At 43.1% G+C, this 18,028-nt stretch overlaps 3 protein-coding genes across 3 annotated transcripts; 2 read left to right on the top strand and 1 right to left on the bottom strand.

Annotated features, from left to right (window-relative positions):
• Positions 1 to 1,536: 1,536 nt before the first annotated feature.
• LOC119148800 (histone H4) lies at positions 1,537 to 1,935 on the top strand. Its single transcript, XM_037389361.1, has one exon. The coding sequence runs from the start codon at positions 1,568 to 1,570 to the stop codon at positions 1,877 to 1,879; it is 312 nt and encodes a 103-aa protein (XP_037245258.1). The 5' UTR covers positions 1,537 to 1,567; the 3' UTR covers positions 1,880 to 1,935.
• A 468-nt stretch (positions 1,936 to 2,403) lies between these two features.
• LOC119148791 (histone H2B 1/2/3/4/6-like) lies at positions 2,404 to 2,842 on the top strand. The gene has a single exon (XM_037389352.1). It carries the CDS (start codon positions 2,419 to 2,421, stop codon positions 2,797 to 2,799), a length of 381 nt encoding a protein of 126 aa, XP_037245249.1. The 5' UTR covers positions 2,404 to 2,418; the 3' UTR covers positions 2,800 to 2,842.
• Positions 2,843 to 3,130: 288 nt separating this feature from the next.
• Positions 3,131 to 3,532, bottom strand: LOC119148801 (histone H4). The gene has a single exon (XM_037389362.1). It carries the CDS (start codon positions 3,496 to 3,498, stop codon positions 3,187 to 3,189), a length of 312 nt encoding a protein of 103 aa, XP_037245259.1. The 5' UTR covers positions 3,499 to 3,532; the 3' UTR covers positions 3,131 to 3,186.
• Positions 3,533 to 18,028: the final 14,496 nt, after the last annotated feature.

Genomic DNA, 18,028 nt, shown 5'->3' with positions numbered 1-18,028 from the left:
GACTTGGTATGTATTTGGACACCTGTAATGTACACCTGTAGCATGAATATCTCAATCACATTTTGCCCTCAATTTATTCTGCCAAGAAGTATTCTGGAGGTGTTGCCTGAATTCTGTAAATTATATTTGGGAATGAAATTACATAAACAACTGTACAAATCTAAAACACAATCAATCATTTCTAAAAGGTAAACATGTTTGAACTGCATAATACTAATAACAGAATAATTTGCATGTACCATAGCTATATTGCTTTTATTCTGTGTAACTAACAGTTAAAAGCCCAACACACTCATTTTAAAAATAGCCTCCTAATGCTTTCAGTATTTATTCATTCACTTTACAAATACAGCTCAACATACTGCAATCAGCATGTATGTGAGGTCTGTTAGCAAAAGCGTGATATACACGGCAAAATGTCTAGATTCCTCATCTGAAGAAGGAAAACTTGACTATCGTTCATTTTTTCAAATAGTATACAAACATCTGGTTGGTAATGACTAACGCTCTCTTTGGCTTGCCGGACCCAGCTGCACGCCATCGAGCACTTCCCCATTCCAGAGGCTGCCAGCCGCCGGGAACGAGCCCGACGCCCCGCGCCCCGCGCTGCCCGTGGGACCGCGCTGCGGGGATGGCGCTGAATGAGGAGGAGGAGAAGGGCGAGAAGAAGGGCGGGCGAGAAGAAGGGCGGGCGAGAAGGGCGGGCGGGCCCTTCCGCGTTCTCCAGCAGCTGCACCAAGTCGCCTTCACGGAAGCCTAACGTCTAAGCGCTTCCCACCGGGGCCCCTCGTTGGCGATATCCCCTGCTGCGTAGGGCCGCTCACCCTGCTCCCTCTCGCACCGACCTGCGGGTAGCTCGGTGTGGACATGAAAGCGCTGAACGCTCGGTGCCCAGCCCAGAGGGCTGCACGGAGGAAGGGGCATCTGTCGGAAGCTCACTGTCCGAACAGACAAAGAAAACACGGAAACGTCACGGCTGAAACGGACAAAGAGACCGCGGCCGAGAAACCCGCGCTCTGCGGGCTCCCAACGAGCGGAAGCGGGGGCCGGCGGCGGGGCGGGGCGGCAGCGTGAGCGCGGCCCCGGATTGGCCGGATTTTGCCGCAGACCCGCGGGCAGCGGGGAGGGCCGGGGCCGGGGGCGCCGCCGCAGCCGCTCTCGCCACCGTCGGAGACCCGGCGCTGCCTCGCAACGGCCGCCCGCGCAGGGGGGCAGGGACGGGGCGGGTGGGTCAGGAAAGAAGCCGAAAGACGGGCCGGGGCAGCGCGCAGGGCGGCCGGGCGGCGGGAGGCGCGGGGCGGAAGCGCAGCCCCGCCCGCGACAGGCGGAGCCACCGGGCGCGTCGCGGGGGCCGGGGCCGGGGAGAGCGCCTCGGCCGCCGTCTCGCGGGAAGCCCGCGCCGAGCCGCGCGGGGACCGCCCGGGGGCGGCGGGCGGGGGCAAGGGCGGAGACTGGGGCCGAGCCCCCCGCCTCCGCGCCGCAGTCCTCAACCAGGTCGGCTCCCGGGGAATATACTGCGGCTCCACGGTGGCGGCGGCGTGCAGTGTGCGGCTGCAGTAACGCTGGCATGTCTGGCAGAGGCAAGGGCGGGAAGGGGCTCGGCAAAGGGGGCGCCAAGCGCCACCGCAAGGTGCTGCGCGACAACATCCAGGGCATCACCAAGCCGGCCATCCGGCGCCTGGCGCGGCGCGGCGGCGTGAAGCGCATCTCGGGGCTCATCTACGAGGAGACGCGCGGCGTGCTGAAGGTCTTCCTGGAGAACGTGATCCGCGACGCCGTCACCTACACCGAGCACGCCAAGCGCAAGACGGTCACGGCCATGGACGTGGTGTACGCTCTCAAGCGCCAGGGGCGCACCCTCTACGGCTTCGGCGGATAAACTTGAATTGCAAACGTTAACGCTGTCAAAATCAAGGCTCTTTTCAGAGCCACCCACATATTTCACAACGAGAGCTGTTCATTACTGAAATAGTTTGCAAACTTAACGGAGCTGTAACCTTAAAACACGAATTGTAATAAATTGAGAATTAAAAAACTGGAGCAAAATTCAGTCTTTATGAGCATCCTGAATAACTACTGCAAAGTGCCCAGTGTACTAAGAGCACACATGTTAAATAATAGCATTAGTAACTGTATTCAAGTGTGTTTTTTGTTTACCTATTTATGTAAGTTTTTTAGCTGGTGAAGATAGTACCCTCATCACAATAACTGCAAAGCAGAGTCATGTAGAATGCAGTGCTTAAGCCGTGACTATTACAGGATGGAAGTGTCTCTACGTTAAGATTTTCTACTCCAATAAAAATGGGACGATTACAATCCACTAATTTGTATAACTCCTTTATAAATGCCAAGGGATGCAAGGGCTATTTTCGATGTTCTTGAAGGTATAGTGAAGATCTTTGAAAGACACTTTTAAGGATGCCTGAGCCGGCTAAATCCGCCCCCACACCCAAGAAGGGCTCCAAGAATGCAGTGACCAAGATGCAAAAGAAAGGGGACAAGAAGCGCAAGAAGAGCCGCAAGGAGAGCTACTCGATCTACGTGTACAAGGTGCTGAAGCAGGTGCACCCCGACACGGGCATCTCGTCCAAGGCCACGGGCATCATGAACTCCTTCGTCAACGACATCTTCGAGCGCATCGCCGGCGAGGCCTCGCGCCTGGCGCACTACAACAAGCGCTCCACCATCACCTCGCGGGAGATCCAGACGGCCGTGCGGCTGCTGCTGCCCGGTGAGCTGGCCAAGCACGCCGTCTCCGAGGGCACCAAGGCTGTCACCAAGTACACCAGCTCCAAGTAGAGTGTCTCGGACCGTTACTTTTAACCCAAAGGCTCTTTTAAGAGCCACAAATTTTTTTGAGAAGGGCTGAATTGCCGTTTTTCTTGGGAGGTAGAAGGTATGTAAACAGCATATTGATTTGCACATTACTGAAAAATTAAGTACTTTTAGGTAACCAAAACATAGCTACTTAAAGGGCAGAGAGCTCTCAACAGTCAGACTAAGAGCCCCACACTCTAAGAGCTGCAAATCAAGTAACATTTTTTCCAAGTATAAAATCCTGCAGCTTTGAGCTATAAAATTGCACTTTACATAGTATTTCAGTAATGAACAGCTCTCGTTGTGAAATATGTGGGTGGCTCTGAAAAGAGCCTTGATTTTGACAGCGTTAACGTTTGCAATTCAAGTTTATCCGCCGAAGCCGTAGAGGGTGCGCCCCTGGCGCTTGAGAGCGTACACCACGTCCATGGCCGTGACCGTCTTGCGCTTGGCGTGCTCGGTGTAGGTGACGGCGTCGCGGATCACGTTCTCCAGGAAGACCTTCAGCACGCCGCGCGTCTCCTCGTAGATGAGCCCCGAGATGCGCTTCACGCCGCCGCGCCGCGCCAGGCGCCGGATGGCCGGCTTGGTGATGCCCTGGATGTTGTCGCGCAGCACCTTGCGGTGGCGCTTGGCGCCCCCTTTGCCGAGCCCCTTCCCGCCCTTGCCTCTGCCAGACATGCCAGCGTTACTGCAGCCGCACACTGCACGCCGCCGCCACCGTGGAGCCGCAGTATATTCCCCGGGAGCCGACCTGGTTGAGGACTGCGGCGCGGAGGCGGGGGGCTCGGCCCCAGTCTCCGCCCTTGCCCCCGCCCGCCGCCCCCGGGCGGTCCCCGCGCGGCTCGGCGCGGGCTTCCCGCGAGACGGCGGCCGAGGCGCTCTCCCCGGCCCCGGCCCCCGCGACGCGCCCGGTGGCTCCGCCTGTCGCGGGCGGGGCTGCGCTTCCGCCCCGCGCCTCCCGCCGCCCGGCCGCCCTGCGCGCTGCCCCGGCCCGTCTTTCGGCTTCTTTCCTGACCCACCCGCCCCGTCCCTGCCCCCCTGCGCGGGCGGCCGTTGCGAGGCAGCGCCGGGTCTCCGACGGTGGCGAGAGCGGCTGCGGCGGCGCCCCCGGCCCCGGCCCTCCCCGCTGCCCGCGGGTCTGCGGCAAAATCCGGCCAATCCGGGGCCGCGCTCACGCTGCCGCCCCGCCCCGCCGCCGGCCCCCGCCCGCCCCCGGTTTTGCTTTGGACGCTTCACGTGTTGCTTTCAAAATTTTTTAGCTATGTAATATTTGCCTGCATCGAGACCTTCTTCGGGTATATTCATAGAATCTTTTTCAGCCTTGTCCTCTTCTACCTACAGCTTCTTTCTGTTGCTAAGTCCTGCTACGTGTTGCTTAAAAGTGCACGGGAAGGAAACGCTCAAGCTACGTGATAAGACAAGGGATCTTTTTTAAAATGCAACGTAGTATTTCCTTCCTGTAACTTAAAACATGATTAATTTGGATTTGGGTTTTTTTCGTCACAGCACATGCATACACACACACACATATATTTGTCATACCTTTACTTATCAAAGATATTTTGGACCACTCTGAGAAAAGCTGAGAGCCTCAAGAATTATTTCAAGAGAATAGACCATAATGAAGCAGCACAGGTCACACCACCATATTCTGGGAATACTTCCTATTGGGGAAGCAAAAGACCTGGTTTTGCTCAGTACCTTAATGGAAAAAAAAGACTGTTACACTACTCTCACATTAATGCTTCAGTTATTTCCATGCTAAACACATGCCATTTAATATAGGAATGCTATTTGTATTTTTAAAGGTTAACAAAACCCCACAGATTAATGTTCTCATGTTACTAACTTCCCTGGTTTAGGGCAAACTTGCTTAAACTAATAAACTTTACTTCCTGAAACCGATTAATATTAAAATAATATATACTGAGATTAAATACAATTTCAAAATTAAAAACCTAAAATGGTTTTGGACTACTTGGGGGTTTCCTTTCTTCTTTTTAACTGTACAGGTTTTCACTAATTTATAGTGACTTTGGCAATAATAAATCATTTTCCCATTTAATAGAGGAATATTGAAATAAACATAAATAAGTCTTCAAGAAATGGGAAAATTAAAAATTTCTTGAAGATATCAAGGATTTTGTTATGGTGTGGTTTCTGTTTTAATTTGCATTTAGTCTTCATATTCTGAGAATTTATAGCATTATGAAAAAATCTTCACTGGCATAAATTTCTGTAACTTCTTAGGAAAACAAAAAAAAAAGTTTCAGTACTGCGCTCACACAGACGGACAGATACACACACACCTTCCTTATGTATTAATCATAACATATTATACAATAGGTTAAGAACTTTACCTCATTTTTTCCCTTTACCACCCCCCCTCATGCCCTAGAGTGTATAATAGATACATGTGCAAAAAGGAAGTTACTATCCTTTTAGAAGATAGACATTTTTAATGTATCTTTATATATATTACTTTTTCCAAACAGAGAAACATAAGGCAGAAAAGTGGGGTGTTTTTTTCCTTTCAATATCTGTTAACTTTTAGCTTTTCTTCCATTTCCTTCCTCACCAGACAAGCTTGTTCAAAACTCTTCAGCCTTCTTTTTAAAATTGTGCAAATCTATTGACAGAAACTATTTTATAATTCAGGCAACCACCAGTTTTGGAACTGTGACTTAAGTATTCAGTGAAGTGTCATAGCCTATTTGTTTGTTTTTCCCTTGATATGAGGCCCTCTTGACTTTTCTGGTTAGTCATCTTTTTATAAACACCACCAGCTAGCCTTCTATTTGATTCCTACATTTAAACTAGAGTCTCCTACAATTAAGTGATAGATCTGTTAGTATTGTGCTTGTCAGCCTCCAGTCAGATAAGCCTCTTACATTTACAGAGCAAAATCCATCAGCAACTCCAAAACCCAAATCGGAATGTTCAGTAAAGACAGCCATAGGATTGATGGATAAATGAAACACTTGTGGAAAAATATCTCAAGGAGAAGAAAGGGAGAATCATTCCTTTTGCAACAGCGAACACCAGGCAGGGTCTCATGGAGGGTCTCAGGAAAGGCCTGGGAGTGCTGCTTTGCATTTCTGTGGGACATGGGTGAGGGCAGCTCTGCTAGATAGTACAGTAGTGGAGTTCTGCATCTGTACTGGGGCAGTGTGGTAGATTAGTGAGAACTTTAAACTGTACTTTTAGTTAAACAGTTGATAAATATTAACTCTTAAATGTCATTTCGAAGGTATTTTTAAAAAAATTATAGGTATCAAACCAAACCCCCAAATACTCTTGAGGATACAAAGTATCAATATTTTGTAGTGTTCTTAAAATACAATGTATTTTGAAGAACTTTTAGTTTGGTCTTTCCCTGTTCATTCCAGGACCATCACACAGGTACATTTTACAGGGATAAATTAAGAACTTTGGATTTGGGCTAAGTCTAAAGATATCAGAAGTGACAGATACCTGAAAATGTATAACAACTGCACATACTCATGCACATACATACCAGCTGCTATGCAGTCCTCATAGCATGTAATCAGTATTTACTATTTCACATTAGACTGTTCATTTTATTTGTGTAGACTGCACTTATGCTGCTGCAAGGCGAACTCAAACTCTGCACACACCTGCCTAAACCAGCGAAACAGCAAGAACTGGCCTGGCAATGCTGCTTACACTGTGACAGTTTTCAGGCATTGAATGCAGAGGTGGAGTGACACGTTTGGTTTGCTGAAACTTTTGTGTTATATTGACCTAGGCTGATATTACCAGAGTAGTTTGGCAACCAACCCCTGCATTTTCTTTGGCATCTGTGTAATTACCTCTTAGACTTGTAAAATAATCTCTCCTGGAAGTGGACTAGTCCATATCCATGTAAAAAAGTTTAATTTTTTCCAGATATGTTCCTTTTCCCCAAAACAACAACAAATCTGGTTCTTTGCTTTGAAGTCCTTTAAAGTCAGCGTGAGCAATTTTGACAATGAGCTGGCTGACTGCACAAAAGTAAACAGAAATTCTCAAATGCTACTTATTGCATTGGTGCAGTGGGGATGTTGCCTGCTTTTCATGGACCATGAGTAGTCTAATACTGAAAATGTTGAGAGCTCAGCTCATTAAATCGGCATCTAAACCACACCAAGCTTTGCATTCAATTTTTGGCTGTTCCTGAAAGGCTGTGTCCCAGTGTTACCAAAAATCGTAACCAGGAATACTCTCCAAAGCAAATGACAGTTTATAATTTGCCATTGATTTATTGCAGTGCTGGGTGCGTGGGGGATTTTTCCTGCTAACACGCACACCAAGCTGTTAGAGGGTACACGTTATAGGAAGTAGAGTACTTGCATATTCATAGCACATTACATATTTCATTTCATGCACAGGATTGGTTACAAGTTTCTTGCTTCCAATGCAAGTGACCTACGCATGCTCCCAAAGCGGGGGTTTGCCCTCTTGGGGGGAGGGGGCTGTATTTGAGTTGAAGGTTGCGATCTCCCACTACCACAATTAATTTTGTCCTACTTCCAACTAATTTCCTGTGGGCTGCAACACGTTATTCAGCTTGTCTTCTCTTGTAGCCAGAACTTTCTTACTTGAAGGCTTCCTTCTGCATCATTTAGGTAACTGTGATCTTACTATGTGTTGTTTCCAAAGGTTGACTCCCACAATCAAGTAGTCCTTCATACATCAGTTTTGATGGCTTGAGAGAGCGGGTCATCTTAACTTAAACTTTGTGCATATACTTGTTTAACATATAGTTAATTCAGGACTTTAGGCAACACCAGAAACCATTCTTCTTCCCTTTTCCATCATGCTTCTTACACCATGCATTAAGCTCTGCATCGACATGCACATTAAAACATTGGCATATTATGCTAAGATTCATGTGTGAGCACACTGAACACTTAATGAAAATTATCTCATGTGCCCTCTGGAACAATTTCTTCCTTACTAATGGCCTCACAGACTGAAGCTTTACAGATCAGCATTTTGTATAACTTCACTGGTCCATCTCAGTGGTGTGTTTGGGCTAAAAAAACCCAAACAAACATACACAAAAAAAAACCCAAACCAAAACAAAAAACAAACAGAAAACCAACACCACACACAAAAAAAAACCCCAACCAAATAAACCATCCCACAAGTGCAGAGAGAAGGGGGGTGGTCATAACCATCTCAAATACTCATTATACAGGGGAGGCAAGGAAATACTGGAAGGTCTTTAGAAATGTATAATGATGGGTCAGTATAAAGGGTAAATATCAAAGCAAAAAGGATACACAGGAGATTTGAGCAGTTTTTTGAATTTCTAAACTACATTTCAGAACCACATGTGCATCAGAACAGATAACAGAGCACAGTATAGTCTCTGCTGATGTATAAAGGTGGAGCCATCAATCCTAGTAACACATTTTCTTCCCAGTTCTATGCTAGCAACTTGTCAGTGTTTAGGGGTAAAACAGCCTAGAAGACAGGGAAGTTGTTCTGGAACTGAAGCATACACTACAATTGCCTGGAAGCTGAATAACAAATCGTTATTTCTCCATGATTAATTGTTAACTGATATTAAGAAAAATCCCACATCATCTAGACATTGATGTCCTGCAGCAAAGCTCAGTGCAAGAACTGAAAAGGAATGGAAAGCATTATTTTAAAGCAAAAGTGATTTCACTTGTGCATCCTGATATTGTATGAATTCACTTTAGGATAGAATAAGCCTTGTAGTTAAAATATATTGAATATAAGAAATATATTCTAATGAAACTAGTAGTTGCACAACCAAAGCGGCTATGAAATCCTCTGTACAGCCCTGTACCAAGGCTAAGAACTTATATTTACTCAAAGAATGTAGGTATAGTAATTAGGCCATGTAACCATAGTCTGAAAGAAATAATTAATGAATAACTGATCAAAGGAGGAGTCTGTTTCTCTTTCTTTAACTTTCTCTAACAAGGGGCCTGTTTAAAAGTTACCTAGAGGGAGCAAGTAAAAGAAACAAGCAGAAGAAACAGATGTCGACAAGGACATAAATTAGCTCAGACCCATAAGAACACTGCAAACTTGCAAGACCCATCACATACCAGGCAAAAGGTGAAAAGTACCATGAGGAAGACCTACTTCCTCCCAGAGACCACTGCCCACAATTCTTGGAGGAATTTGCGCAAGCACGAAGGACTGATAAGCTAATTAACACACGAAGTGAGGGTAGGCGGGATTAGGTAATGAATATGTATAGGTGTTAATTGTTTGTCTTATTGTATAAATATAAACTTATTAGTTACTTTAAACATGCACGTTAGGCGGAAGGGTTCCCCGTGCATCCGGCGCTGCCAATAAAGGATACTTAGTCACTAAGAAATTTTGACTTCGTTCTTTAAATCAATCTGGTGACCCAGGTGAGATACTTCTCTGCCGGGCTGTAGGACCCGCTGGGGATAGGACTCCCCAGGGTACCCCCAGGATTTCCCAGAGGGACTCCTTGACTCAACGGATCACTGCGGCGGCAGACAAGGACCCCATTGCTGTAAGTGACGGTATTCTTTATTTTGGTTTGTTTGTTTGGTAGACCGGTCATTTGGAACTGCCCGTAAGTCAAAAGTTAAACTTCTGCAGGGTGGTGTATACTTTTGTGGCTAGCACCTTAAGTATACGTTTGGTTGGCATTAAATTGCAGTTTGGAGCCTGGCAAGTTCACCTATAGGGCTCGTTTGGTACGGTCTCACTTATTACGGTTTTCTGACTTATTGGGCATGGAAATTTGACTCTGATTATCGATATTGTGATTTTGGCTATATTCTTGGTAATCTTGCTTTTTACGGTTTTTTGACGTATTGGATGTGGAATTTGGCTCTGATTATTGTTATTGTGATATTGGCTATACTCTTGGCAATAATAGTGGAGTTTTGATGTTGCTGTAGAAAGGTACCTGCATGTTGCATTTTTTAAGTGTTAAGTGTATTCTGTTAGTGTGAAGTGGAAAATGGGAGGAAAACAAAGTGGTGGGATTTCAAAGAAAAGCCCTTTAGGATGTGTTTTGAGTCACTGGAAGGATATTGGAGGATCTGCTGGTGGAAATGTGAATAGGAAAACATTGATAAAATATTGTAATCAATGGTTGCCGCTTTATAAGCTGGAATGTGGAGAAAAGTGGTCTTTTAATTAATAATTGTTATACGCATTTATGCTAGAAATGTGAGAACATTTCTGTATTAAGTATATTATAAATTGTCTTGAACATCTGAGGGGTGAATGTGAACCTCTATATGTTTTAAAGTGTATATGGTGTAAAGAATTATTATATGGTGGGGACAAGAAACTGAATGCCCTAACTGTAAGGTTTGGACGCCCTGGGATAAGAGAGAAAGCTGTAACTGAAATTAGAGTGGTCTATGGCTGGGATAGCGATTGAGATAACAAAGTGGTGGAATAGTAAGAAAGAGTCTGTTGGGATGTGTTTTAAGTCACTGGAAGGAAATGGCGGGGGGGGTGGGTGCAGCCTCGGGAACCGTGAATAAGAGAACTTTTGTAAGTACTGTAATCAGTGGTGGCTCCTGTATAAGTTGGGGGACTGAGAGACATGGCCCTTAAATGGGACACTGAATTATAATGTTTTATTACAGTAAATGTTATACTTCATCCCATTTTCCTCTCGCCTCAAGAAATGTGTGCTGATATGTTTCTGTGACAGGAGGAGTGTGGGATTAACACCACCTGATCTTTGATTATGGCTCTAGAAAAGGATTAAAAAAAAAACAAACAAAAAACCCCAAACAAACAAAAAAACCCACCAAACCCACAAAGAAACAACAAAAACAAAAAACCTGAGACCTAAACTAAAAGGATGTTCCCGTTGAAATATTTGTGTAAAAAAAAAATTAAATTAAATTAAATTAAAAAAAAAAAAAAAAGAGAGCTCAGGTTGTGGTTCCTTCTGTGGAGCAACCAGAATGAAACACGTTTGTTATAAATTGAGACCACAACGGATCATAATCCAATTAAAATTTTATTAATTATAGCAAGTAGAATATGAGCAAAAACAGCGCTGGACGACAGGGGAGTCTGCGCTCCGCCAACTGCCATACTGAGCAGTTCAAACAGTCCCTTTTTATACATCTTTACTTCCGTGTTCATGAGGTAGTGGAGGCATGCTTCAGTTGTTGTTAGGGGGTCGTTTTCTGCCTCCTGGTGGTCGTTGAGGCCGACGTAAGAAGTCTTCCTCCTTCGTCCCATAGTTGACCCCTCACTCATATGTCCTTATATGGGGTTGTTTGTCCTGCTTCTGTCGGTTCCTGGATATCTGGTGGTTATCTTATCTTGCGCAAGAGGTATCTGGTTTAGTTTGTGTAAGCGATTGCGGTTATCTTATCTTTTGTTGCCTAACCTTTACATTGGGTTTAACATAAATCTTAATAAACAATACCCTAGTCCATAGCTTCTCACACGTTGTAAGATAAAATTTATACTAATGTATGTAAGATCTGAAGCAGGGGGTGGGTGGGGGGTGGAGAGTCAAAGACCGTGTGAAAGTGTTAGTATTGGAATGAGTTTGTACAACCCCCCGTACCCCCTCGAAGGTGCGGCTGAATCCTGCTGGACGCACGGCAGGGTGTTTGCTGTTTGCCCGCGAAAGCTGATACGTAAGAACACAGACTTAAAGCAACAAGTAACAGTTTTGCGTTCAGGGTAAGAAAGAGTTAAAACAGAAGCGCTGTTGCAGAGGCAGGCTTGTGTAACCTGAAGAGCAGGAAGAGCATCTCCTGCCCCCAGTCCTCCTGATGGTGAGGAGGAGGGGGTTGCTGTTGCTGACGATTAAGCAGAAGGACCTGACAATGTCACCCCAATTGCTGCAGCATTTGCAGTACAACAGGACCGGTAACGGCCCCTTTAGGGCAGACAGTGGGTCTGAGCAGAATAAAGGTGAATCTTTGATGGGGAAATTTAGATGTTTGAAAGTTGGTTGTGAATAGGACTGGATAAAGTTTCGAGTTGATTGTTACTAGGTAATTGTGATGTAGAAAAGTTTGTGAATACAAAACCAACTTATTTGGTGTTAAACTTCAGTGAAAAGAATTTGTTACAGTTGTGGGAGCTGCTGGCCACCAGGAAAATATCCTGAAACCTTTAAAGTACAAACCAAGAAAACAAATAAGAATGCCAAATTCACCAAAATCTTTGTTGGGATGAGATTTATTAGAACATCTAGACCTTTAAAGAAGGGGAAATGAAACCAAAAGTTAAAAATGATCAATTTATTAAAATGTTGAGCTTATCTTTAATTCAACAGAAAAGTGGAAGAGAGGACCTCCCTGAAGTAAAAGAAATCTTTAACCAGGTATATCTGGAAATAAATTCCAGGTAAGGCGAAAAATGCTTTCCCTGTTACAGTAAAAATGATAAGCGGGAGGCCTGCCTAGTTCAGGTAAAACAATATCCTGTGGTCAGCAGGGCTGTGGGGGTTATTGGCATAAAAACTAAAATAAAATACACTCTGTAATAGTTCTACTAATGTAAATCTGTGTGTTTTACCATGACTGACTTGTTATGGGATGCCAGATGAAACTCTGCACTGACAACAAAGTACAAGGAATAAGGTTGGTCAAGTGCCTCCTGCCACAATCAAGGGCAAGATTGGGTTGGCCTCTGTGTTTGCCACCAAGAAGAATCTTGAGCTCTGCTGTTGGCTGCAACCCAGTAGGCGTTGAGCGGTGGGAACATATGCCATGCCAGACCTTGATATGAGGAATGACCCCCTCCGTTATAAGAGGGTCATCCAGGAAGGAAGAACATAAGATGACCCATTGAGGCACTGATCTGGAAATTGGAAACTGCCTGGCCAACCATGAGGCCAGACAAGTAGCAGAGGATGTAGGAAAGGAGGAATTATCCTTAATACCAGATGGTAAAATCCAAACTATAAGTACAGATCAGGAGCCAAACTATTCTAAAGAAAACTTAAAGCTAATTCAGGACATGAATGATAAAATAAGTGGACTTATTTGAGGGATGGTCGTATAGTGGTACCATCCAATTTAATATGGACCACAGCCCTAACAGAACATAATAAGACGCACTGGGGAGCTGATAATTTATGTAAAAGTCTAAATCAGAAATTGATAGGGCGGAACCTGTATACTGTAATAAAACAGGTGATAAAATAAAACAGCAATGTGAAATGTGTTTGAAAATTAGCCAGGGCAACAGTGACAAGTTGATTTTTCCAAACTCCCAAGAAAAGGGGGGTACCAATATTTATTAAATGAATGGACACCGCAACGTATCATACAGTATTATGCACCTGCAACTTGGAATCCTAATGAACTCATTAGCGGTGCTCAAGAACCTATCTACAATCTGAATAGTGTCATTCCTCTACAAGCTGTCTTGGAAATTATTACTAATCAAACAGCTAAAGCTCTTGATGTGAAATGCAATTTATCAACACAGGATGGTTCTCGATTACCTGCTAGCTGAAGAAGGAGGTGTTTGTGGTAAATTATTTGTTTCCAATTGTTGTTTGAAAATTGATGACAATGGTGAGGTAGTTAAACAAATCACATCAGAGATAGGGAAGTAGCCCCTATTCCAGTCCGAACTTGGAAAGACGAATATTGACTTGTTTTCCTGGCTTCTCAGGAGCCCCCGGGTAAAATGAATCCTATTTTATTTGTTATGTGGATTAGCCACCTTATTGTTTTTGCCATGTGCTGTTCCATGTTTTATAAGGTTAATTCAACACATTATAACTAACATGCAATTTGCCATTATGGTTTCACCCGATGGCGTTAAACAAATTTGAGTAGTATGCCAAAATGTACACACAATAACAATTTACTAGCCAACGGGAATTTGGAAACAATTGACTCTTAACAATTCAGATAACAATGTAGGCTGAGTAAGAATAAAAATAGAATAACAGCAAAAACAACCACCAGGAACGCATAGATGAGGATATGGTAATGACTTTTATACTTTTCCACCTCTGCCATAAGTTCTTGATGTGTGACAGCAGAAAAACACACCCTCTGCCTAAACAACAGGAAGAAAAAAAAAGTTTCATTCCCCTTTCCAATGAACCATATAGGTTAAACGTTTTGAGAACACTCACCATACAGAATGTTCAGAGGGGGAAATGTGCACTCTAGACCCTTCTTCCCTGGCAGGTGATGTGGCGGTCTGGTGGTGAGAAAACATTACATTGAAAACAGGGACCTATTGTTTGACCATAGTGCCATAAATGTTACCATTAATAGACTTACTGGAGTGGTAAGGTCAGGAAATGGGTTTGGGACTTCATCTAGACATGCAGTAGCCATGTTTTTATCACACACATGATCTGTGTATACCTTTGAACATGCGCATACACAATTTTAAAGCCCCATGGAATGTGTTGGAAAAATCGTGAAAGACCGCACATGCAAAATCCCTATAGTCTACCCATGACAGTGATGCATGTAAAAAAAAGTGTTAAGTAATAATAAAAATCAATATTATTTAAATGAACTATAAACACTATATTTTAAGTGAAACATATAGCTATAAGTGTTGGGTTTAGGTTTTGGTTTTGTAGGTTATTATTATATGTATTACCCAACCCTTTGGATTTATTTTGAAAACTGTGTGTTTGATGCAAAGTAACTTCAATGAACCATTTGACAATTAGTAAACAACAAATAACAATTTATTAACAAACATGAACTAGAACAGAATAACAGTCCAGCAAAGTCTCATGTAATGTGAAAACAGATTTCTTCACTTGTGAATCCAGTATTTCTCTTCACAAAGTGATGAAGATGAACAGAAAAGAACAAGTCGCTTGGATCCATTATTCAAGAGTAAAGAAAACTCCTGAGAAATCATGGGCCGTTGCCTCGGCAGGACCCACAGAACTACGATTCTTCAGGTCATAATTATAGTCAGATGTTTGCCAAATTTGTACTTAACTCTGTGGAATAATAATGTACATTTATCCCTGGTACAAGGCATATCTCAGGCTCTGAATAAAACTGATTGTTGGATATGTACACATCTGCCTGAATATGGAGAAAAGGGTATATCATTGATTGGAATTCCATTACCTAGGAATAAATCTTGGGAAAAACTGTGGGGAAAATACCTCTTCGAGTATTGAAAATGATGAAATTTTGAAATTAGAGATAAATAGTCCTAAGGTGCAAGAGTCATACTATACGTGTGTTCAGCGATGTAATCCACCCAAAGGATTGGGAAACATGGACTGTAACCCTGTGACCTATGTAGGAAATCAAACTTCTTATAATACAACTTTAAATATTGGTACCTCTATTTCTGTTAACTCCACAGCTTGGCCAATACCGGAAGGAAGAGGATGGTACTGGCTGTGTAATGATACAGCCTGAAAGATATTACCAAAAAAACAGATGGGAACATGTACCTTAGGAGCAGTAGTTCCTAACATGACGTTACATGATTCTTTGTCAAAAGGATACCTGAGAAATCATATGCGGAGAATTAGACGAGTAATCAAAAATTCTTTAATAGAAAAGCCAAGTGCTTTTCATAGCTTTCCCAATGGTTTATCCTGTGGTTAGGAGTAAGTGAACTGAAAAAAAAAAAATAGTCAATATATCAGCAATGATAGAAAACTTGGAAAACAAAACAATCGATGCTATAAAGACATAGCAAATAGAAGTATCTAGCTTGTCACAAGTGGAATTACAGAACAGAATGGCTTTGTATTCATTATTGGCTGCTCAAGGGGGAGTATGTACAATTATTAATACCAGTTGTTGTATATACATAGATCAGAGTGGAAGAGTTTCCACTGATTTAGAAGAAATTTGGTAACAAACCAGAGTATTGCACGAGATTACAAAAGATGATCTTTCTTGGGGATTTGAAGAAATGTGGAACAAGCTGACTTCTTGGTTACCTGACCTTCAATGGTTGAAGCAGATATTTGTTGTAATAATTTTTATAGTATTTGGAATATTTGTATGTATATTATTTAAGTGTATGCTTTGGTGTTTGAATACAAGTAGATACATATGATGCAAAGGAATTTGCATGTACCTAGAAAAGGGGGGAATGATATTGTATGAATTCACTTTAGGATAGAATAAGCCTTGTAGTTAATGAATATAAGAAATATATTCTAATGAAACTAGTAGTTGCACAACCAAAGCGGCTATGAAATCCTCTGTACAGCCCTGTACCAAGGCTAAGAACTTATATTTACTCAAAGAATGTAGGTATAGTAATTAGGCCATGTAACCATAGTCTGAAAGAAATAATTAATGAATAACTGATCAAAGGAGGAGTCTGTTTCTCTTTCTTTAACTTTCTCTAACAAGGGGCCTGTTTAAAAGTTACCTAGAGGGAGCAAGTAAAAGAAACAAGCAGAAGAAACAGATGTCGACAAGGACATAAATTAGCTCAGACCCATAAGAACACTGCAAACTTGCAAGACCCATCACATACCAGGCAAAAGGTGAAAAGTACCATGAGGAAGACCTACTTCCTCCCAGAGACCACTGCCCACAATTCTTGGAGGAATTTGCGCAAGCACGAAGGACTGATAAGCTAATTAACACACGAAGTGAGGGTAGGCGGGATTAGGTAATGAATATGTATAGGTGTTAATTGTTTGTCTTATTGTATAAATATAAGCTAATTAGTTACTTAAAGCATGCATGTTAGGTGGAAGGGTCCCCCGTGCATCCAGCGCTGCCAATAAAGGATACTTAGTCACTAAGAAATTTTGACTTCGTTCTTTAAATCAATCCTAAAACAGATACATACCCAAAAGACCAAGTTTGCAAAAGGGCAGGGCGGTATTGCTTTCAGGGACAGGCAGGACAAGGAATGCTTGCTATGAGCCCTCAGCAGCTCTCCAGGGAGGGGGAGGTGCTGGCTACAATGTGGTCATCTTTGAATGGCCTCTTGTGCAGTTTAGAAGCTAACAGCAATTCTATTCTTCTGTCTCTTCAACATCTAAGACTTCTGTAAGCATTGGAATTCACTCACCACTGGTTGTCTCTATAGCAGAATGCCTTATTGGTCCAGGACTGATCATTATCTTCCTCTCCTCTCAATTGCTTTCCTTTATACTGCCCCTTGCTTTATGCTCTGCTTTGTTTTCACAGCCTGGGTGTCCCAGACAAGCTGCAGGTAGAAATTTGGGGCTCTTTATTACTATCTAGGTGCAACTGACACCCTCCATACTTACAGCTGTGCTTCTTCTCTTCTTTCAGACACTTGCATATACTAATTCCAGAGTTTCAGGAATACATCGGTTTTCACATTTTTGGACAAGTATATTTTTTCCCCATCTCAGTATTTCAATTACTAAAGCTGTATGAGTACTAATTGGAGCTGTAAAGGCCACCACTCTTTCATGAGTGTTTAAGGCTTTGGAGTTTGGCAGTTACAGAATAGTGAAGTGTTCACCAGAAGTAAGGACTTTGCAACACTGCTGCATACTGCAGCTCTGTACAGTCAACTAGGACAGTAAGACACACGCCTAGAGTAGGAGGTGATTTTTCATACAGACTGCAACCTAGATGCTTAGGGACTTCGCCACAGTGCTGTCCTACAAGCAGGACCTGTTGCTGAATAAAGGAGATTAGAGAGCCTGGAAATGTCTTCGCTCCTGGACTTTCACATTACAGAGAGCTCTATGGCTACAGTTCTTTGTGGTCTATATTGTGTTACATTTCCCTAACTTTTAAGAAGGCATGGAAATGTTTGTTAGACCCAATTTTAGAACTAGGGCAATGCATCTTTTACAGTATACTGTAGAACTATACACAGTTTTACAGGACACTAGAACACCAATAATTTTTAGTTCAAAGAGTTTGTCTCTCAGAGCCAACATGACCAGTTGTGCTTAGTTTTCATCTACCAGCTGCTTTTCATAACATTTGGTTTGATTTGTTTATATATGTTCCTTGAGTAGGTTGCCTTTTTATTACTATCATGTTACTTCAGTCAAAGGGGAATCTATTCTCAGCGAAGCTGTTACTACCAGTTCATAGTGTTACAGAAGAAATTTGGTTACCTGTTTTCTCCGCTGAATTGTCTCATTTTGCATTAGTAGCTTAACACTAGTAGCTAAAGTAGTTAAAGCCTTAAGCTGCAAGAGCTGACCAGAAGTAAACTTTGAGAAAACTAATGCTGCTAACACAGACTAGCTTAATCTGGCAGATACTAGCAGAATGAAGAT

The sequence above is a fragment of the Falco rusticolus genome, chromosome 5 (assembly GCF_015220075.1).
Source record: "Falco rusticolus isolate bFalRus1 chromosome 5, bFalRus1.pri, whole genome shotgun sequence".
Taxonomy (NCBI): domain Eukaryota; kingdom Metazoa; phylum Chordata; class Aves; order Falconiformes; family Falconidae; genus Falco; species Falco rusticolus.
This window is presented reverse-complemented; position numbering and strand designations above follow the sequence as displayed.

Bases quoted from the DNA above. Each gene is read 5' to 3' on its own strand.
- LOC119148801 (XM_037389362.1), bottom strand. From the start codon at position 3,498: ATGTCTGGCAGAGGCAAGGGCGGGAAGGGGCTCGGCAAAGGGGGCGCC.
- LOC119148800 (XM_037389361.1), top strand. From the start codon at position 1,568: ATGTCTGGCAGAGGCAAGGGCGGGAAGGGGCTCGGCAAAGGGGGCGCC.
- LOC119148791 (XM_037389352.1), top strand. From the start codon at position 2,419: ATGCCTGAGCCGGCTAAATCCGCCCCCACACCCAAGAAGGGCTCCAAG.